Below are 23,290 nucleotides of genomic sequence, written 5' to 3'. Positions count from 1 at the left end.
AGTTACGGAGAAGAGACAGAAGATCTCTGAAATCCTGCACATCGACATTTGAAGTTCACATTTTTCATTAAAAAGAATTCACATGAAATTACTACTTTCAGACAAAGGAAGTTAAATCCTTGTGTTTTAAAGGACAACTGCTGTACAGCAGCAGAGGACAGGTTCAACTGAATTGTCAGGTTCACTTGCCTGTCGTCACAGGACCAAACGATAGATGTTTAGTTCATAAGGATTCATTAGTTATTATTTTCTGCTGTTTTAAATTGAGAAGTGGAAGCCAGCTGTTAGCTTGTGCTAATTAATGAAACTATAATATCTGCATTGCTTTAAAATGGATTAAATCACTCACATTCATATTTACATTAATCTTTGCAAGTAATTTGTTCATTTATTTTCTTTCACTATGTACTTAAAACATTTTTTTTCATGTGAAACTAATCTGTAATTGCAGTCACCAGTGGATGTCAGTGGTACATTCATGCTTCAAAGCATATTCCATAGTGATTTATTGAACATTAACCAAACTCTTAATTTAGAGCATAGCAATGAAGACAATTCCTTAAGGTTTTTATCAATTTTCTCAATTTTCTGAGATTTCTGAGCATTTAAGAAGCGCTGTAAACTAGACCTTCCTAAGAAACACCAGATAAGAATAAGGAAGCTGTCACAGTGTGAAATTATAATATTTGGGACTCTTCCCTTTCTATCTTCTTAAAAAATTGAAAACTGGGATTACTTTTTGGCTGTTACATTTAAGACTAGAAACCAGGTAAAATATGTTTTTTGAAAAATGGTAGGATTTTGTCTGAAATACTGTTTTAGATGCAGTTAATGCTATTTAATTGCCTGGGATTGTGACGTTGTTTTGAAGGCAAAGGTCTGTGTATTTCTTTATGAAAACTGGCCTAGTAGAGTAAATATCTTTGTATTTTTTTCTTGAGAGTTTTTATATTAAACACCCTTGGCCAGTTCATTATATTCAAAAAAATTTTATTTTTCCTGAAAAGTGTAGAAATTAAATGGTATCCTGTGTGTATTAACCAGAACAAGTATCACAAATTAGTAGTATTTATTATGGTGTTTAAAAACCCCACAAACCAATCATAGAATCATTTAGATTGGAAAAGACCCTTAAGATCATCAAGTCCAACCATAAACCTTGTACTTGCTTGGTCCACCACTAAACCGTGTCCCTAAGCACCACATCTACAGTCTTTTAGATACTGCCAGGGATGGTGACTCAACCACTTCCCTGGGCAGCCTGTTCCCGTGCTTGACAAGCCTTTCAGTGAAAAATGTAAGAATAAGATTTTAAGACTGATACCACGGAGTATTGTAAAATGAAAATGAGCATCACATACTCCCATATGAATAGTAGATGATGAGACGTGTGACCTCTGTTTTGTAGAAGTGTTATAACTATAATTTGTAGTATTTTTACTATTAGGCTTAATTTTCTTTGAGCAAAATCCTATATTTTTTTCTAGCTCACAGAAGTGAAGTTTCATAGATTTAAACTAACCCTGGGTATAAAGGGGAGTACTGCTCGTTTGAGGTCTGTTACTGTAGTGATTATTAACGTGAGTTTGAAAGAAACAAGCACAGTCAAAAGCATGGTACTGTACAGAAGAAAACCTCCATATTACATTGCTTGAGTAAATACTTTCTTTAGCTAACATTTTCATTGAATTTTCATAATATTGTTTCTTTATCTATCTCCCAATTTCCAGTCTGGTTAATGTAAAAATAGGTGACAAACGTTAGGAGCATTCTGTAGTTGTCTTTGTTTATTTAAAACAGTTTTGCAAAATTCTCTTTACTGAAGTGCAGCAGGAACAAAAATGTTGAGAAACCCAGATGACCTGTGCCACTGCTCTGTGCCTCAGAAGTTCAGTCTCTCTGCCATCTTACAGGATCCTGCTTACAGAAGGTTCTGGTTTTCTGGTTCTAACACATGTTGACTATAACTCAGTATCCTAGCTGCTGCGTCTTCAAGGTTTAAAAGGCTCTTGGTGCCTATCTCAGCTTTATTTTATTGTGTCATTAGAGTCATGGCCACAATGTCTGTTGCCAAAGTGCCAATTGTTGTTGAGTATGGCATATGTGCATTAAAAATCCATTATTTTTAATTGCCTAGGCTGTACTGATGGCAGCATCGCCATTTCAATAATATGCAAGATTTCTTTGTTAAAATGTTAGAGAGGGGGAAAAATAGTGTAATTGGTCTGCTTGAATTTTCATATATATGTTAAGCTGTCACTATATTCCTGCCTGAAGTGATCTGACTCCAAATTATTCCTGCTCATGTTTTGGCTGTCTGTGAGAGACTACTTCTAGGGAATTTGTAGACGGTATCTTTTTTTTCTTAATTTGCCAGTGGGACATGCATTCCTTTTCTGGGTGAATCAACATTTTCTAAAGTTCGTCCTAGCTCTACTTCCACATCCGATTTCAGGTGCTGGAGTGAAGCCAGCTGAATTAGTGTTGTCCAAAAGCCTCCTTAAATATTCCTCTGTTATTGTTTTGATACTATTTCTACAATGAATTCTGACATCCGTATCTCACCTGAAAGAGACTTCAAAATACTATCAAGCTATGATGGAAACAACTCTGAAAATGTGTCTGGATTTTTCTTGGCCTGTTCTAGTAGTTGCCTTATTTTATTCCTTGTTAGATATATTCCACAAATGAACAGGCATACATTCCTCTTCCAGATCTACGACAAGGTGTATAGCTAAAATTTCCCGATGGTTCTGAGTCTTGGAGTGGGTCTGAACTGTTCTGCATTTTACCCTTGCTGTAAAGCACACATACATGTGAATTATAGAATGGTTAGGGTTGGAAGGGACCTCAAAGACCATCTAGTTCCAACCCCCCTGCCATGGGCAGAGAAATCCTCCACTACACCAGGTTGCCCAAAGCCTCATCCAACCTGGCCTTGAACACTTCCAGGGATGGGGCATCCACAACTTCTCTGGGCAACCTGTTCCAGTGCCTCACCACCCTCAATGTAAAAAATTTCTTCCTTATATCTAATCTAAATCTCCCCTCTTTCAGTTTAAATCCATTGCCCCTTGTCCTATCACTACATGCCCTGGGAAAAAGTCCCTCTCCAGCTTTCCTGTAGGCCCCCTTTAGCTACTGGAAGGCTGCTATAAGATCACCCGGAGCCTTCTCTTCTCCAGGCTGAACAGCCCCAACTCTCTCAGCCTGTCTTCATAGCAGAGGTGCTCCAGCCCTCGGATCATCTTTGTGGCCCTCCTCTGGACTTGCTCCAGCAGCTCCATGTCCTTCTTGTGTTGGGGACTCCAGAGCTGAACACAGTATTCTAGGTGGGGTCTCACAAGAGCTGAGTAGAGGGGCGGAATCACTTCCCTCGACCTGCTGGCCACACTTCTTTTGATACAGCCCAGGATACAATTTGCTTTCTGGGCTGCCAGTGCACATTGTCAGCTCATGTTGAGCTTCTCATCCACCATCACTCCCAAGTCCTTTTCCTCTGGGCTGCTCTCAATCCATTCTCCGCCCAGCCTGTACTTGTGCTTGGGATTACCCCGACCCACGTGCAGGACCTTGCACTTGGGCTTGTTGAACTTCAGGAGGTTCTCACATGATCATCTGAATTATGATCTATTCAGGTTTTCATCTACAAGATTGGAGGCAATTGTATTGATGTCGACACATTTTGCTGCTGCTCCTGATCCTGGAAAACACAGGCACACTTAAATTCTTTGTATTCCTGTTTTTCAGTTTGCTGCAGGACAATTGTTTGTACCAGTAGTTGAAGAAAATCTTGTGGTGTCACGTCAACATACTGCACTGATTACTACTGACCACAAGTGAATTACTTCTGGATCACAAAAAACTTACTGCACCTTTTACTGATTTTCTGATTGTGGGAGATCTAGATGTGGCAGCATCTTAGCAATTGGGAGCATTGTAATACGCGTGCTGAAATTTACTCCCACTACTATTGAATAGCAGCCAGGGAAAATCAAAAATTAGTGGCTACCAGCATCTTTCCCACATCAAAAAATTACATCAATGGTAATTACAGGTTTTTGAGAAAGAAATACGTTGTAGCAGAAAGCTTTCTTTTTGATCATGAAATATCTGGAATGACAATCATTATGCAGTAAACTAACTGCCTAAAAATCTGTCCCTTCAGGTAGAAATACTTACTGCAGCTGTTTTCCCGGGCAATGTGTTGGAACTAGCATGCCAGCACTCAGGAGTCAGTGCTTTGGTTATGCATTCAAGTGTATTTTACTGGCAGCTAAGTTGCGTTCTGAGGCTTTCAATATTATGTACAGTAGGAAAGAGGAATAAAATTACTTCCTTTTCATTAAAACTTATTTTTTTCCTCATATTGGAAGTTATAGTCACGAGCACTTCGAATCACTTAAGTTGCGGTTATTACCTCCATGTCATTGGATAAATGCTTCCATCTTTTCGTTATTGTGAGATCATTTGACCACAGACTCACACACAGCATCTTGCCCTTGGTTTATGAAAGCAAGGTACTGCTATGGCCTCTCCCTGAACCCTTTGAAACTCTACATAATATATTAAGAAAACTTGATTCTTTTTTAAAAATTATAACCAGGCATCTGAGAGTAGAAGAGAAATTGAGATTCTTTCTAATGGATAATAGTAGATTATTACTTTAGGCTTCCTGAGCAGCGAAAGACTACAAGATGTCTATCTATTGGATATTATGCTTTGTTAGCAATGTGAGTTAGAACAGCTTCAATGGAGAAATGGAGCAAAGGTTTAAAAAGGTCATGACTACCTTGGAAAAGCTCCCAGATAACTGACTTGTTAAACAGAAGCCAAGTGCTTTTGTTACAGTTGTATTGTAAAATAGTACTTTAAACGATATGTGGGTTTTATTTGAAATAATGTTTTGCCCTGGATTCTTGGGCTTGATGCTCTGATAAACATTTCTGATTCAGGAGCTGCGTGATTCAACAACAGTGTCTAGGGTTTAGGATTCCCTGCCTTCTGCCCTCCAGCTCTGGGTTTCATGAGGCAGTTTAATAAACTTACAAAACGCAGAGATATATGCAAGGCACCTGCAGATACCAGTATACTGGGCTCGTTAAGAGCAGATTCCTAGACACTGTGGTATTTTTCTATCGTGTTATAAGTTTGCTGTTTGCTCTGATCAGATGACTCAGTAATATAACAATAAACGTATTACTGTCATGTTTTGCATTTCACCACAGTTCCATACCTGTTTATGTGTAGTACTTAACAATATTACGTCACATATGGCATATAATAAATACTAGTGAGCAACATCCAGTTTGAATTACGTTCTAAAAAGTATGTTCTCACTAAACCATACACTTAGGGCAAAGTTTAGTTATGCTTAGATGAAATTCAGTGGACTCCGTTCTGCAAGAAAACAAAGCAAGTGCAGGTCTGCTAGGGGATCTTCAAGGATGTGACCTTGCTGTGGCTCTGAAAATCCCATTTTAGCTGGGGAAGATCTCTACCATCCTGGGTGCTTACAGAGGTCACTTTTGACCTTGTAGTCTATGAGATCTTAGCCGTTTTCTTTGTTTTCACACACTACTGTTTTTTTCTCTATAAATTGTACATTTCTCATGTAGGTTTTGGTAGATAAATATGAAATTGCATGTAGCAAACAAAGATTTCAGGTATTTGTTTCAGGTTAGCAATTCTCTTAGTCATTTTTTTTTAAATCTTTTATTCTGAATGATCTTTTTCCTCATTGGATATGCTATTCCCTCAAGGTTTTTCACGTGTTAATGAAGAGGACTTTTAATGTTTAGATTCAAGAACAAGAGTTTGATTTCAGTTCTGATGATGATTTGCTGTGAAATTGAGCATGTCACTAGAATCTTTGTACTTCAACTTGCATAAATAATACTAAATGATTTTAAAGGTACGTATGAGGCTGTGACAATGTCTTTTGAATTGGTTTGAAGATGTTAATCTAACCCTTTATTCACATTTAGTTTTTTTCTTCGTGTAGAGTTTGCAATTGTAATCCGTGCCACATATTACTGCTCTCACTGTGCTGATACAGTAGGTGGTATTTGGAGTAAAAATGTCTTATACTGTGTTTCAGACCACAAGTGATTCCATTTTTTTGGTTTTGCTCTTTCAAAGTCAGCTCAGTTGTGAAAGAGGGGAGGGTAGTTTCCTGGTCTTCAAAAGTGATTAAATTATTTTATTTAGATTAAATTTGACTTGTGCCATATGTAAAATGTTAGTATGTGTGAAAGCATATGGGCTCTGTAACTGTGGAAACAATAGTTTCTAGATAGAATAACTGATGAATACAGTACAGGATATGGATGCATTTGTAGGACAGTTTTGTAAGATACATGGACACAGTGTCTAAGTTACTTGCCACTACCGAGCCATCCCCTGATGAGCTAGTCTGCACATGCCCTTTCACTCCCCAAAGCTAATGTCAGGTACGTTTTGCCTTTTTTGTGTCTTTGTCCTGAAGGCAGAATAAATAAAATGAATAGGTCAGCCCAGTTCCACTAGGTTCAGAGTGAAAATACATAAAATGAGAAAGAAAAAGCAACAGAGATCCTCCTGTATTTTTTGAAAGAGGCTATTTTACCTGTACACTGCTTTTTATGCATTTCTTTTACTAAATCAGAATTGGTGCATTGTTAGAGATAAGTGAAAAGACAGGTATATGCAAGATATGTATTTTCATGTTTTATAGGAAGGTGAGTAGAGAAAGAGAGCAGGCTTATGGGAATGTCAAAAAGAAAAGATACCTTGCAAAACTATCAGATTAGCTAAAAAAACGAGTGCTTTTTCTTGGTCATCACCTCTTTGATCTGCACAAAGGGAAGAGTTGGGGTTTTTTGTTAAAGAGGAGATACCTGAGTATATGGTACGATACTTAGATTATGTAATTTACTTCATGCCTTTTACATGGAAGAATGTCATTTGTATGTAAAATGAAAAATGAATACCACTTAGCCTTTAGTGTGTTATAGACAATATATTGTTATTAACTACTTTTATCTCTCTCTGGCTCTGATTGTACATGAAATATGTGACCACATACAAATACTAGCACAACTGCAGGGTTTGTATGCTTGTAAAAACAAACATTCTTGTAAAGACAGAGGTTTGTCCTTTTATCTTCCTATCTGCAATTCCATAAGCAAACATATGTTTGTGGTTTTACCATGAAGTGGTTACATTTTGGTGAAATACCAGAATTTGATCATACTGTTACTGTTACTAAGGTTTGCCACTTCCACTAAAAACCTCTGGACTTCTTTGGTTTTGCGATAAATTGAAACTAACCAGAAACATATTTGATAGATTGGCTTAACTAGAACCATAAATCAGAACCACTGATGTTTTAGATGCAGGTGAATATCCTGTTCTGAATTAGACTTTTGGAATGTTTTTTTTTTTTCCAGTTTGGGTCATTCACAATAGCATAAATATTTTTAAAACCAGTAGATTGTTATATTTTGATAGGGTTAATGCACTCCTGAGAGACACAGTTACTCTTTAGAGTGGTAGAGATGTTTTCTTTAGTGTGTGATGTTTGGAGGTTTTATGTATTTCCAGGTGCTATGCTTAACTGTCTTTAAAAAGGATTTAAAGTGAACTTGACAGAGTCAGCAAGCAGTGTGAACTTTATCTTGTAGCTTTTCTTAGAGAATAAATTATTTCTTGTGTTTAAATGTGAGTTTTATGTTAATGGAATTGGCTCATATTCATGAGATGCATTCATTGAACAAAAATGTTTGGCATATGCATGGTGTAAGTGGAAAGGAATTAGGCCCTTGAGAGGTCGAGGTGGTTTGTCTCAGGAGGTGCCGAACTCAGCAGCCTGGCAGAGGCGAGGCTGCTGCAGCTCTGTGTCCCCAGGCCCAGCCAGTGGCGAGGCTGAGCACGTGTTCCCACATGTGGATGCATACACTCAACACACGGGCATATGTACGTGGTCATCAACATAGACCGACACAGACAGCACCCACAGCACTCACACAAACACAAACTGCACCAGTGGCCTGACCCCTCTGGCCGATCAAGATGAAAGCCTGTTTGTGGAATACGTATAGATAAATGTACATCATGACAACGTGGATGCCTTCAGTAGCTGGTCTTTGACGTTCAGGCTGTGCAGTCGCTGGCCCTCTGCAGTTGCCAGCACGTGAGGCTTGCTGTGCGGCTCACTGCTCCGTTCCAGTTGCTGGTGCTCAGCCCTGCTTCTGCACACGCACTGGCAAATGCCCACACACCTCACAGGATCTTTAGGCAGCGTATCCAGTAGTTGACCCCTAGACCCTCTGGCCTCCTTGTCGCCTCACGCGCAGACACACACATGCAAATGGGTCTTTCTGGTAGGTGGTGCAGTCTTACACCCGAGCAGTACCTGACCCTCATACCCCAGAGGCTCTCCTGTAGCTGGGACCTCCTGGTTCCTCCAGTAACTGTCAGTGCCCTTAGTCTCTCCAGAGTCTGCCCCAGATTTGTGCCTACTCTGATACCTGGCTCCAAGCCTCTTCTAATATTAGTCCAGCTTGATGCTCCTGAGCAAGTACACACACTGACACGCTCACATACAGACAATGTGTATGCATCCCACTCTCCCCAGTTTCTGGCACCACAGACATGCACATCCCTATGACTTCTGGTCCCCCCTCCAGTTGCAGGCACTCAGACCTTGAGGCAGAAAGAATCTCCTGCCCAGGAGTTTAGAAGTGGAGTATAATGAGAAGACAGAACAGAATGCAGTGATCAGTGCAGGGCACTGTTTTAAGTAACCAGCTCCTTTTTTACCTTCATTGTGTTTACCAATGATTGTTCTTCCTCAGACCACTTTGATCCCTCTTTTCCTGGCCTTTCATCTTCCTGCAAGCATCTCATAGTAAGTTTTGTGCCGTACCAAAATGCTCTTCGTCTGAATCCAGTAATGAGTCATAAAATCATAGAATGGTGTGGTTTGTAAAGGACCTCAAAGATCATCTAGTTCTAACTCCCCTGCCACAGGCAGAGACACTTTCCACTAGATCAGGTTGCTCAAAGCCTCATCCAGCCTGGCCTTGAACACTTCCAGGGATGGGGCAGCCACAACTTCTCTGGGCAACCTGTTCCAGTGCCTCACCTCATGTTGAGCTTCTTATCAACCAGCACTCCCAAGTCCTTTTCCTCTGGGCTGCTCTCAATCCGTTCTCTGCCCAGCCTGTACTTGTGCTTGGGATTGCCCCAAACCACATGCAGGACCTTGCACTTGGCCTTGTTGAACTTCATGAGGTTCTCACAGGCCCACCTCTCCAGCCTGTCACGGTCCCTCTGGATGGCATCCCTTCCCTCCAGCGTGTCGACCACACCACACAGCTTGGTGTTGGGTCCCATGAGTCCTGTGCCTCTGGAGGCAGTAACCCCCTGTCAGGCTGTGAGTGGGAAGCTCTCCCTTCTCTGTAGCTGGTGAGTGTCACACCTGGGCAGGCTGGTGGCTCCTCTGGGGGAGCTGGGTCGGGGTGCTCAGTTTTCTGTGATTACCTTGTTGGGGCTTCTCCCCTGTTACTGTTCCTCCCTGTGCTTCTTTGTGTTTATGGAGATGAGCCTTTAGTCCCATAACCTAACAGTTTGTGTAATGGAAAGGTGGGACCATTTACCTGCTAGTATTAAGTCATTTGTGTTAAAGTGCATTGATGCCACCAGTGCTTTAGTAGGTTAATTGTTGTAATGGGAGGTACTTAGATGGAAGTTTAGATAAACTGGGAGGTTAGGCTTTTCTGGTGGGAAGATCTTTGCTTCAGCACTAGTGCAGTTACTAAACCCAAAGGATTTAGACATTTGTGAGGTGGTTGAGACCCTAAGGATGCTGCAGTACAGAATTGTACTTCTAAGTGTAGTAAATCAATGGAGTGAGATACTGCATGTATGAACTGCTTAATAAATTATGCAGTTTGGTCTATCAGAGGGCCATGTTTAAAGGGTGTTTTCTTGGGAACTACCTCAGAATGACAGCTTGTCTGCTAGACATCAGGATCTGCCACACCAAAGGGATTTCAAGTAACAGAAATGCATGAAAAGATTTTCCTTTTTAGGGAGCTGCTTTGATTTTTCAGGAAGAAAAACCGCCAACCCTTCATTTTGATTTTTGTGTAAACTTGTGGGTTTTTTGTCCTGCTGTTAGTGTGACAGGTCAAAGCTGAACTCAGTGAAGTAAAGAGTGTTAGAACTCCCACATAAGCTCTCCGTAACGTGGTTGTCAGTGGAAGCCTTTGTGAAATACCCTACGTTGTTTATAAGTCTTTCTTTGCGGTATGGCATTTTATGATGCAGTAAAGAAGTGAGTATGATATATTGCTTAATTGATTACATAGGATCTATACAAAACATTTCACTTGGAGTGTATTAGCTTTGTATCTAATAGAGAATTAAGAAATCATGAGTTGGAAGAAGCACTTTTCCTAAATTGTAGGTCACCTGGTTTTGTACCATCCTTAGTAATGTATTCTGCAGGGCTACAGACAATGTGGCCCTGCAGAAAAAACAATGAAGAGCTAAGTAGTCATTCCAGAGTATTTTTTTTTTTTTCAAGATTAGTTGGTGTTTAGGAAAAAAAGTGCATATAATTCAAGTTTAATGGTAATATTTTTATTTTTCTTAAAGGAATTACCTACAGTTCTCCTTACTCATCAGATGGATGGGCATGAAGGTGCATGGACAATATTACCATTAATGAGAGAGTAAGTGTAATGAATTCCAGTTATTTTCAGAATTTTTTGCAACCAAGGATATAACTATTAATTGCTGAGACCTCTTTTTTCAGAAGAAAAGTTTTTGAATGAGTTGCAACCTTATCTTTTCACTTTCTTGCTCTTCTTTTTTAGTTTTCCAAAGCAATTTTCTGTTAAATTTCATTAAATCAGAGAAAACAATTTTAAATAAAAGAACAACAATAGTATAATGTAACTGAACAACTGCCTTCTTCGAATTATCATGACTTTTACAATTATTAAGGAAGTAAACTAGTCAAAAGAAATACCATGATTTAAATGAGTATTTTCCTATTTGGTCCCCACTTCTTACAGTGTAAGGTGTGAGGTATTTCAGAACTTTTGACCTTTCAGGTTACTTGGCTGAATGAAATGGATAAATAATTTCTTAAAAATAGATAATAATACCTGGTTTGGGTTTTTATCTTTTTTTATAGTTTATAGTGTTTCTAAGAGGTGGTATGCCTCTGTAATGAAAAAGTATAGGTTTTGACATCTTTTTAGACGCTTATATGGCCAGTTTTCATCTTAGTATGGTCAGAGAAGACAGATATTCTCAAATATCTTTTCTTTTTAGCTTATGCAGATGGCTCCAAGGAAGACATGCTGCATTTACACAGCAGTATGTTGCAAACTGTTAGGAAGCAATGATTCCTATTTCAGAAAGTCCTAAAGCTCCAAAAGTACTGAAAGCTATCCTTTGCCTAAAACTTGCATTTGAAACTGATGCCAGAGGCTCTCCAGTCTCTTGAGGTTTAATTTAGTTAATATAATTCGTTAGAGTTACTCAAAAGGGTGTTTTTGTTTTGGTTTGAGGTTTCTGCATCAGACTGGTGACAGGACAGGATGCTTTTCCCTCTTCTGCTTTCCATTGCTTTCTCTGTGTGTAGAAACATGAAAACAGTGCTTGGATAGTAGGTATCTTTGAGATACATGTAAACTGTGAAAAGAAGCAAAAGGAGAATTAAAGTAAATTGAAAAATTGGAAGATGATGTTCCAACTATCAGTCATCTTTGTTTTTCGTTCTTAGCTCCTGTTTCAATCACTTAGTGGCTCCTCTTCTGAATTATTTATGTGTTGATGACAGAGTTTACAGATACAGCTCTTAGAAGATAGCAAAACTCAGAAGCAAAAATACAAATGCTGGTTTGTGCGATAAAGCAGAAGAAAATTCTTCAGAAATCAGAAGGAGTCTTCAGTAGAGGATTTCCATCTTGAAGAGAATTCTAGAATATGAAATTCCTGGTGTCTGCTACTTCACTTACCACTTTTGGCAGAATGAAGATGTGGAGTAGTTCAGAAGTATGTAGATGTTCTGAGGCTTGTACTTTTTAGTTTTTTCAATGGACAGAAGAGGAGAAGGGTAGACTGAGGGGTCAGCCTATTCTGCAGCAGCTGACGATGCTAGGATTTGAGATGCATTCTTATCTGAAAACTGCTTTCAGAAGAATGGCTTCCCTCAATTCTTTGGTTGTCAGCATTTTAAAGTAGGCCTCTAAACAGTTATGACAATTCTTAAGTTTTAGTTCTTGAGCACAGGCTAACTTGGACAAAATACTTCATTTCAGAAGATGTTTCCAGAAGGCCCACTGTGTTTCTTTTCAGTAACCATGTTCATCAAGCAGAGAAGAAATCTCTTTTTTAAATTACATAACCCTGAAACCAGATCTTACCTGAGTATCTCCAGTGGCTCCTTGCAATCTGAACTCCAAATTTGTGTGCTACAGAGGACTCTGTGCAAGCCTAAAATACTCAGCCTTGAAAATCATTGTTTCTCCATCGATAGCTAGATGAACAAATCATTCTTTTTCTGAACTTGTATGTGCTATGTTCACAAGGTACAATAATTCTTTTTCTGTGGATCATTCTAGTGTTTTTCTCCTTGTCCCTCACCCCCCTGCTTTTGTGTAAATCCAGATATTTCTCTCCTAAAGTTCGAGCTGAGAACTAAAGTGTGAGAGAAAACCCTTCAGTCTTCACAGGGCATTGAATACTGTACGTATTTAAAAACATGTGGGTATCTGATACCCTTTCTGTACTTGTTTGTCAAGTTTTAGAAGAAACAGCTAGGAAGTGTCTTTCCCAGCTGATTGTACCCTGTTTACTTGCCTGAATGGCAGAGAGTTGCCCAGATTTCAGTGTTGAGTAGACAACAAATACATGCTTTTATGAACTAAAAGGATGAAGGAATTGTGAGTTCTTCTGGCCATTATAGTTTAGCAGATTGATTATTCACCACTTTCTGCTTATGATACTTAAATACCATTGCGAGACTTGGAGGAAAGGTCGCTTTATAGGAACATGGTTTGTCCCAAATGAAAAAAAGGCTGAACTAGTTTAGTACCTGGCAACTGTCTGGTGCTTCTAGCATGTAATTAAAAGACCTGCAGAGGCAGGTATCACATGTTCTAGCATAAGTATTTCTTAGATAGTGGGTTGGAGTTTTGGGGTTTTTTTGGTTTTTTAGGCAAATACTGTTCCCTAAAACATAAATGATTCTATCACTCTTTTTTACTTATTTTTGCTGACTTATTTCTGCTGTTTCTTTTCATTGCTGATATTATCAGTAGATAAACTGTCTGCAGGGAAAGAAATCTGTGATGTTTATAGGTGCTAATATTCTTATCCCTCTCCTCAGATGATTTCTTTAATTAAATCAACGTAAAAGCTATGCAAAGGAAACTAGACAAGTGACAACTGGATTTTTTTTCCATTAGGATGTAATGAATTAATAAGGCTTTGTTTTGTTAAGTAGTGGAAGAATTAAGCTGGGAGGAATAGAGAAATAATGAATGAGAATTTTCTGAAGGAATCAGGAATCCTGCATTGAGATTAGTGTTAGCTTTGAGGAAGGTAGAGGAGTCCCTTCAGTCTGTGTACATTCACTGTGCTGGAAAAGGTAATGAGGTTTTTAGGCTGGGGATGATCTGTGTCAAACAGTTATGAGAAAACCTGTCATTAGGCATTTCCATGATTGTTGCAGTGGTGTTAGATGCCCAACAGTGAGGCTCCTTGGAAGAAGGTTAGTATACAAAGGGGAAGGTAACTTCAGCTGGTATCTATAAACCTCTGAATTCACAGGTGGCTATTAGACTTGTAGTGCCTATACATTTCTGAGTGGACATTGTTTATGTATCTCTTCTCCCTTCTTCCTGGGATAACTGGTGCTATATAAATAGATAGTAGCAGAGGCAATGTCTTTATCCATTCACTGTAGTTGTTTGATACTTAACTCTAAGTTAGTAGTAAAAGTTTTTGTTCCTGTGTAAATGAATACTTGACTGCAATTATTTGGGGAATGCGGGTTGAATTTATCATTCTGTTCATAAGTCAGTTTATTAGTAAAGTGTTAATGTCTTTTGTTAGCTTCTCTGTTACCTATGGTAGGAATTCGTCATGGATTTTCTTCTGTGAAGAAGACACCAGAATACAAGTTGTAAAGCTGCTAGAAACACTTGGAAGATTTGACGGGTCTAAGGTGAAATAAAAATTTAGATATTTAACTTTCTTTTGAATGTGCTTGAATGGGTTTTTAGATGAAACTTGGAATTATTTTAAGTGCTTGGAATTATAAATACAGAATTCTAAAATTCCTAGTTACAGAACTGTGGTCCAGAATTTAATTTTATAACACTACCTGGATATCTCAGAGCTCCAAACATTGGAAAAGGTGTATCCAAACAGCTTAAAATAGGGGGATAGATTTCTGTTGCTGAGGCTGAGAGTGAAGCAGTATGAGTGCCTGCTGTTGAAGAATTGTTAAAATTGAGCAGAGAAAACATTCCTTCTGTGGATATCCTGAAAATGATGTAGCATCAGTAAAAAGATGAATATAGTTTGCTGTGTGGTCCCTTCTCCCCATTTTCCTGTCTGTCATGAGTTCTGACTATCATCAGACAGAATGACTGATGTTAGTTTGACTGTCTCTGATGTAACACAGTGGAGTATTTTATTTGCATTTTGTTTCTGAACTGTCTTGGTGATAAGACAGTTTTCTTTATCTGCTGGAAAAGACACAATACCAAAAGACTTGCAGAACAAAAGAAAAATGCAGCCACTGGGGAACAAAGTAAATTTGGCAATGCAACTGACACAACAGCTGTTAATGTTTTGAATTCTCTGCATTCAGAAGAAAATTCAGCTTGATGTTCGTCCTTTGCCTGGATTAAAGAAGCCAAAATCTCCTGTGAGAAATATGTTTTGCCTCTTTATGGCTGCCTTGACTGAATATTGAACTCTGCTTTGGGTCTCACTTTGGCATATTTACTTCTTTTGCAGGCACATGGCCTTGTCATGTTTTTTTCACAATTCTTTTCTAAAATGGTAATAATAATAATTCAAAGGTCTTACATTTTTAAACACTCTGTCTTCAGAATGGCTGACTGAATATATTCAGACCTTTGGAATATCCATTTATTTCTGTTTCAGAAACACCTACTCCTAATTGATATTCTTAGAATAAAAATGTAGGAATTCTTGTTCCCGATGCTGCCCTTTGCATTACATGTAAATTCTATTACAATAACAAACTATTTTCCAACCTGCATTAAAAGGAAAATAAAATCTTTTGCTTTTGTACATAGTAATCGTCACCTTAGTGTAACAGTCCATAACTGATTCCTTATATAGAGTAATAGTCCATCAGTCACAAAATTTAAGATGAGTTAGACCAGAATGAGCTCATTCATTATTAATTTTAAAATGTCATCAGCCTGCATGATAAAAAGCTGGTATACATTAATCACAACAAAAGGTCTGCAAGGGGCAAGCGAATTAGTTGATGAATCTGCAGCTTTTCAGTCTGGATATGTAGAGATTAGTAACAGAACTATTGAGACCGAAGTGAGTGTAATGTTGAGTGAAAACAGACGTGTGAAAGCATCCTCAGAGAATGTGGAGAAATGTTAAAGAGAATGACCTGCATTGAGATAACCAAGGACATTATTGACTGCTGTAAAGCTAAAAGACGGTGAAGAATATCTGATTTATGTAAAGACCTCAAGGCAAGCACTCAGATGGTGAGTTAAACCTGAACATCAGGAAACACTTTTTTTCTATGAGGGTGACTGAGTGCTGGCACAGGTTGCCCAAAGAGGCTGTGGAGTCTCCATCCTTGGAGATAACTCACAAGCCATCCAGACATGGTCCTGGGCACCCTGCTTTATAGGTGGCTCTGCTTGCACAGGGGAAGTTAGACCGGATGATCCCCAGATCTTCTCTTCCTGTCATCCTAACAGGATGATAGATTACAGCCCCAAAGATATCCAGAATGAGTAAACCAAACTGATGGGCAGCAGTGACTTAGTAGCTGTTGATACCTAAAGGGTATAAAAGATCTGCCTATAAACCAGTTTGTCTTTGAGAATCATGAGCACTCATATGGTGGTGTGGTAAGACATAGTGAGGATGTGACAGCCGAAATGTCCTGTTCTCTGTGTCAGACCCAAGACCTGAACAGATGAATTTGGCACACTTGTCTTGGTATTTGTGAGTAAGTGGATACAGAAGTGGGTAGAATCAACTTGATTAGCAAGTTAGTTAAAGTCACCTCTGCCCTCCTTCAGGTCTGGTATTGAGTTTCATTGCATCTCTTTCCTTCAGCTATTAGTTTAAAGTGCTCTAAAGGCTTTGGAGTGCTCTTACTAAAGGTAGGTGATTTTTTCCATTTTTGAAGCACAATATATTAACTGATCCTGTGAATGGTAGTTATCCATAATGCAATAAATCACATACTTTTTTTTAATCCACTTTTTTTGCTTGTATGCAATTTGATTACCATCATTCCTTAAGTTACTTTATAAGTTTCTTTGCGTATAACTAATTTTTGTAAAGCCAACCTGCAGAGATTAACTTGTCCTACATTATCAGTGTGGTGAATAAACAATGTTATGACCAAATAAGCTTGGAGAGTATTGACTGTAACCTGGAATGCTTTCATTGTGATTTGTGGTGTAATATTGCCAGAAATAATATTATGTGAAAGCCTGAGGAGGGTATATGTATGGGTTTAATTTTCTGTGTTTTATAGAGAAAGGAAAGTAAGATTGTGGGTTTTTTTTTTAATCCATAGATTATTTTGGTGTAAAAATTAGCATGCAAAATTAGGAAAAGTAAAGATTTTTTTCACTCCATAGCATAACAAAGTGGAGGTCCAGAAAAAAATAGTCTGCAGATGATACTGTCATATTAAAATGCTACTATTTATTAACTATTTCTGAAACAGAATAGTGTGCTTCTGTCATGAACATTTTAAAGCCTTGGAGGCCCTAGAAAAGTTTTAAAATGGTGTACATAAATGCTTCTAAAGAATTATTTTGATTCTTTCAAGGCAATCATCTTTGTGCATAAAAATTAGAATGTTTGCTCGTTTTCTTTTACTTCCCAATATTTTGGTTTTTAATCCTTCTAGTGAACACTATTGAATCCTTCCAATAAAGGAAGGAGAAAACAGGGTCTGTTGTGATTGAAGGTATATATCACAGGCTGAATAAGTAGGTGCTAGGTGGCAACTCCTATGAAGGTGGTTGAAAAAATGGTGGGAAAAATCTTCACCCTTACCTTCTCCATGTATTGAGTAGTGTCAGTTTAACTTTGGCTCTTTCCTCAATAGATTCCTGAACACCTACCTCTCAGCCTCAGGAGGCACACGGGGATTGTGGGAACAAACAAGTTTTCAGCATTTGTGGTACCTGAAGAAGTCACTAGTCAACTACAAGCTATGTTGAATTTAGTTTTATTGAGAGTAGCTGATCAAAGTAGAGGGGAGAAATGTGCGGAATTCATGGGAAGTGCACTCAGCACCTCACACAGGTGTCCAGGAACGTGCAAACCATGTTACACTTTCTTCAGTGTGTTGGAGAATAAGAGTTCCTGGCAGAGGTGGCATCCCATAGTTTTGATTGGCTGCTTATATGGGTCCTGACCATCCTTGCAGAGGTGGAGTTCTTGAAGCAGGCAGCACCCCATAGCTTTCACTCAGTGTGTGCTTCAAGATAAGCATCCCTGGTAGCTCCTGGGGGCTGCCCTTTTATTGATTTTGGGCAGCCAGGTTGAGTACTGGCTGGAAGACAGAAGGTTGCCAGGCTGTGTCCTCTGGGGCAGCCACACTTACACACTCCTGCCAGGCTCAGCCAGTCGGTTTTGGCTGGAGGTGTCTCCTGGTGCATGTGGACCTCTCTTCTGCTGTTTGCTGACTGCCGCACCCTGGCCGAACCTCGCTCGTTCCTTCTCCTCAATTCAGCTACAAAATCTAGCTCGATCTATATGGCAACATCTGCTTGGACTTAGAAAGATGCCTACTGAGAAGTAAGATACTCTTGGGGTTAGATTCCCCCCCCACCCCCCACCCCAGATATTTCTACAGTACTTGTTCTTAAATGTTTTCTCTTTTGTCTTGAATTTTGTGTGAATTATTTATTCACCTCATGTCAAGTGTGTGAACTATGCCTTGAAGGAATTTTTCATTGTTGCTGACAACTGCCCCTTTAACGGGAAAAATCGAATATGGCAGTGAAAAAACAGTTGCCCTAACTTTGAATCTATTTTAGTGACGAACTTGTAAATTGTCAGGAAAAAGAAAAGCCTGAGTTACTGTCATAATGCAAAGAACTTCACACTTTAAAGATTTAATATAACGGAATTATTATATAATAATTCTGAATTAAGGTAATTCAGAATTCTGATTCATCATTTGTACTTGTAGGCCTGAAAAGCAATTTTAATATTATTTTTTTTATTGTATATATATATACACACACACATGCACACAAATTCTTTTTTCCTGTTCATTACAGCTGGAGTTCGAATAAGAGAGCTGCCTTTAGTTTCATTTCTTACCAAGTACAATTTTTGTCTGGATTATTGTGAACAATACGGTTCTCTTGTTTTTGTTTTCAGGTTTGCTTTATTCAGCATGAATGCAGTCATCATCTTCGCTAGAAGGATGCTGTAGATGAACAAAATTGTTTCCTATATTCCTTTGCAGGAGTGGTTTTTAGGTAAAGCATTATATGATGAAGAATCCACAATAATTCACCATTATGCCTTTGCTGAAAATCCTACAGTCTTTAAATTTCCAGATTTTGCTGCTGGTTGGGCACTTAGCATTCCACTTGTTAACAAGTAAGAATTGATTTTTAATCACTTCTTAATTGTTTATTGATAGTAATTAGCAGTGTTTAAATTATAAAATTTTTCTATATGCTAGTAAATATAATTTTAATGAGCTATGATTTCATATGGATTCATATTTTCTATAAAAGATGAAGGTGTTCCTGCAGTAGTTGAAGGTCTTACTGTAGATCATGTAGATATGCAAAGTCGAATTTTAATTTTGAGCTGTCTTTGAATTGAAGCTGCTGATTGCAGCAGACAGTTTGGGATGTACTCAACCAGTGCAGGCTCTCCTCTCAGCTATTTATGTGACTTCAGAGCCTACACTGAGCTCTTGCTGCTGCCACCTGTATTGTCAGCATCCATGCTAATACATGTAACCTGCTTCAGTTTGAGGATCTGAGGTGCACAGCAAGACATTCAAACAGGCACAGTAATGTACCACTAGCTCTGGGTATACCTAGATAGATTTGTGCTCCCACTATAAAGTTACCCAGAAAGTACTCTGATAAAGTTCCATTTCCTCCTTATCATACACATTCTAGGCATAATTATTAGAAGTAAACACTCAAGAATTTATTAGTAGGCAAGGATACAGAAAGATATTTGTCATTACTGTGCATGTGTTTTATTTTGCTTCACTCTATCTAAAAGTTAACATCATCTCAACTAGGTAATAGTTATTCATACTAGTTGTTCAATTTGTTCAGTACCCTCTCTTGTCATTTTAAAAGTGTAATCTCTTCCAGACAGATGTTTTATTCCTGGATCTCAGAGTGACTGCATTGCCCTCTAGACTCTAGAAGTGCTTCTCTTATGCTATAGAGGGAACGTAGATCTTTATTTCAGATTAGATGCTTAGTTTTTAAATGAGATTGGAAAAGTTTATAGATTTCAGAAGTCAAATGCATCTTGCTGTAGCAAGGATTGATGTTTTCATACATTGAAGGTGCTTTGGAATACACAAAGAGAGAACATTGTCTGAAGTTTGAGATGCTGATCAATGTTGAGATTCAAACAGGCTGCTGCTTTTAATCTGTTGGAAATGTTATGCCAGACTGTTTATCTACTCCAGATGAGAACTATCTTCTTGGAAGGGAAGAATATACCAAAATGTGTGTGCTGAAAACTAATATTAACTTCATCACACTGTGTTCAGATGAAAAAAAAAATGATATGGAAAAGAAATATCAGTTGTTTCTGGGGCAATAAATATAGAAGTGGTTTTTATTTTTTGTTGTTTGGTTTTGTTTTTTTTTTTCTTCTAAGATGGTCATTAATGCCAGCCACACTTTGCTGCATACACTAGTGATTGATTTACATATTTTTAATATGCTTTTTGGAGTAAATTTCTTCATCTTTGATTGTATAGGCTTGCAAAGAAGTTGAAAAGTGAACCACTCAAGTCAGACTTTACAATAGATTTAAAGCATGAGGTAAGCAGTGATGTGATGAAATAAAAAATTGTCTCAAATCTATATATTTGAATGATGATAAATGTTAATAGAAATAACAGATTTTCTTAGAAGTTGCTAAAAAGTTTGAGTGCAATGACGTTTATTTACCTTCCTTTAGAATATTATAACATGATACTTTAAAATTATATTTCAAGCATAGAAGAATTCATGAATAAAATTGCATTCGTATAGGAATACATACTTGGTTGCATATAGTGAGGTATCTTCTAAGGCTTGCTCTGTAAAGAAGGGAGACTTACAATCCATGAAACTTAAGCTGACTTGAATAGTATCTCAGATACTAGCCAGCTTCACTTACTTTCTGAATTGGACTCTTAAGAGCTAGATACGATGGACTTGGTTTCCTTGAGCTATTTAAACCAAACTGTTGTGTGAACGATCAACTCAGCAATTTGCAGCCTGAAATTATTTTTTTTTGGCCTCTGGTTTGCGAGAGTTTTAAAAGGTAGCTACTAGGTCTTTCAGAGAATAAGTGAGTGGACTGAAAGGAATATGAGAAGAAAGGAGTGGAGCATCTCTCTTATGAGGAAAGGCTGAAGGAGCTGGGTCTCTTTAGCTGGGAGAAGAGGAGACTGAGGGGGGACCTCATTAATGTTTATAAATATGTAAAGGGTGACTCATGAGGATGGAGCCAGGCTCTTCTCAGTGGCATCCAATGATAGGACAAGGGGAAATGGATATAAGCTGGAACATAGGAGGTTCCACTTAAACATGAGGAAGAACTTCTTCCCAGTAAGGGTAACAGAACACTGGAACAGGCTGCCCAGAGAGGTTGTGAAGTCTCCTTCTCTGGAGATGTTCAAAACCCGCCTGGACACGTTCTTGTGTGATCTGATCTAGGTGGTCCTGCTCAGGCAGGGGGATTGGACTAGATGATCCTTTGAGGTCCCTTCCAATCCCTAACATTCTGTGATTCTGTGAGATCTGAAAGATGATCAGTGAGACCTTTTCTGAAGCTTTTTTATTTTTTCTTTCAAAATGGGTTTTCTACTGGCACTAAAAGTCAACTCCTGAACCAGGGTGGAGGGGAGGATGAATCTGGAATAAGGTTGTTGATTTTGGCCTGAAATTATGAGTGATGTTGAATTCATTTTAATTTTCTATAACTCCTGAAAGTCAGCAATAAATTGTGGTTCTGGCCCAGAAAAAAAAAAACACCTTACTTTAAACTACTGCTGCTGTTCCAGATCTTTATTCTGTAATGGTTATAAACCTCCTCATTTCCAACATAAATCCACGGTGTATCTATAGAGTATAAATTGATAGCATATTTAAATGAATTTGGCTTTGTGCCAACACTATTCTTTCACATTGTTTCCCCTTCTTGACTGATGTATTTCTCAAAAGCAATTTGACCTCTTTCAGCTTTCATTTTGCTACGTGAAACAAGCCAACAAGCTGTTTCTTTCCTCGTTAATTTTTCTAAATGCAAGCCTTGAGCTTCACACTGTTAATCTTCTTTTTATAAGTTACCTCAAAGTCATTTGTATATTCCCAGTATTCCAGTCTACCTACACTGACAAAGCCTCTAAACACATCATGAAAAAAAATAGTAATTCATTAGCAGATTTTTTTTTGTGTGCCACAAATTGCTTAATGAAAAACAATCGATCGTTCAACTGGCAAAATGACTTCCATCCACTTCTTATTCTGTTAGCCATTCTTTGCATATGTTTCATTTCAAATTTATTGCCATTGGTAACCTACTTCAGCCCTGTAGTTATTCTTTCTGCACAGTCTCATGTCTCCCTAGAGACAGTTCCATTCCCCCTCATTTATTTTATAAATCGCCATCTTTTCCGTCTTAAATCATTTTTATATCTACGTCCTTCTTCTGTGAACCAAGATTGACAACAAATCAAACGGTATAATCTGCGATCTTTAATGATTGTGTGTAATGTTTAAATTTATGAAGGATGATAAATGTTTTAAGAAATGTTTTAGTTTGACTGAGTCCTAATAACATGGGCCTCTAGTCCTTGATATTTTATTGTGCTCTGTATCAGGTTTTTCACACTCTACTACTTTCCAAGTCCCTGTCTCTCATATCCGTAACATTTATATCACTTTCCATCTGGAAGGCCCCTCTTGCAAATATGGTAAAGGCTTTTTTTTCATGCTGCTGCTCATTTGTAGCTTATTTTTTAGGCTTTTTGTAACTGCACAAAATATAGCATACTCCTTAATGCTATTCAAAACTGGAAGTGAATAATGGATTTTTGTGTATCTAACATTAGATTTCAACTAGGACTAAGTCTAAGAATATTTTTTGTCTTTTTATTGTAAATCCATTTCCATTGCTTTCAGAACAGTCTGTCATCCTGTTCTATAACTCAAAATGGCACTCTAACCTCCCTTCTGAAATATGGTAGCTTCACGCCATTCTAAGGCTTTCTATTGAAGATTTCATTATTCATTAGGAAATGTTAGCACATTATGAACTTTCATAAATAATTCATGTTAAGTTACAATTGTTAAATATTCTTTGTGCTGCAGGAGCATTGCTTCTTTGTTGGTTCACATGATAGACATTAATTCTGAATAGCTGAATTTTGAACTAATACAATCCTAAAATGTACTGGAAGCTCCTTAGAAATCCCATTTCTTGCTCTTATGTAGTCTTCCAGCTATAAGGCAGCATCAAGAACCACTCTCACATCCCATAATGTGAATGTGGTGACAAGGCAAAAAGGTAATGTTGGAGGTGTACATATGTTTATTGGCAGCTGCTTACCCCGAGCACATGTGTGTTGCATGTCATTTCCATACTCCTTCTCTACTCCAAGCACTATCAACAGTATTTGTCTTAACTGCCACTCATGCTTTTGCATTTTCTTCCCTACAGAGTGGCATTTCCCTTTAGTACTTCGTTGAATGCATCTGTAGTGCTAAGACCATCTGTGTTTTCAGAAGTGTTCCTAAAACAGCAAAGAAACAGACCACTTAAC

The 23,290-nt window shown here is 38.2% G+C and overlaps 1 protein-coding gene across 1 annotated transcript in view; it reads left to right on the top strand.

The window, feature by feature from the left end:
• Positions 1-23,290, top strand: part of B3GLCT (beta 3-glucosyltransferase) — a 64,245-nt gene that overhangs the window by 23,283 nt on the left and 17,672 nt on the right. The window contains exons 5-8 of the mRNA XM_086612991.1: positions 10,645-10,721; positions 14,119-14,230; positions 18,737-18,873; positions 20,237-20,300. Of these exons, the coding sequence (XP_086469117.1) occupies positions 10,645-10,721; positions 14,119-14,230; positions 18,737-18,873; positions 20,237-20,300 (390 nt within the window). The remainder of the gene's footprint in view (positions 1-10,644; positions 10,722-14,118; positions 14,231-18,736; positions 18,874-20,236; positions 20,301-23,290) is intronic.

The sequence above is a fragment of the Tauraco erythrolophus genome, chromosome 1 (assembly GCF_009769465.1).
Source record: "Tauraco erythrolophus isolate bTauEry1 chromosome 1, bTauEry1.pri, whole genome shotgun sequence".
In the NCBI taxonomy this organism is placed as follows: domain Eukaryota; kingdom Metazoa; phylum Chordata; class Aves; order Musophagiformes; family Musophagidae; genus Tauraco; species Tauraco erythrolophus.
Note: the sequence above shows the minus strand (reverse complement) of the source record. Positions and strands in the feature narration are given on the sequence as shown.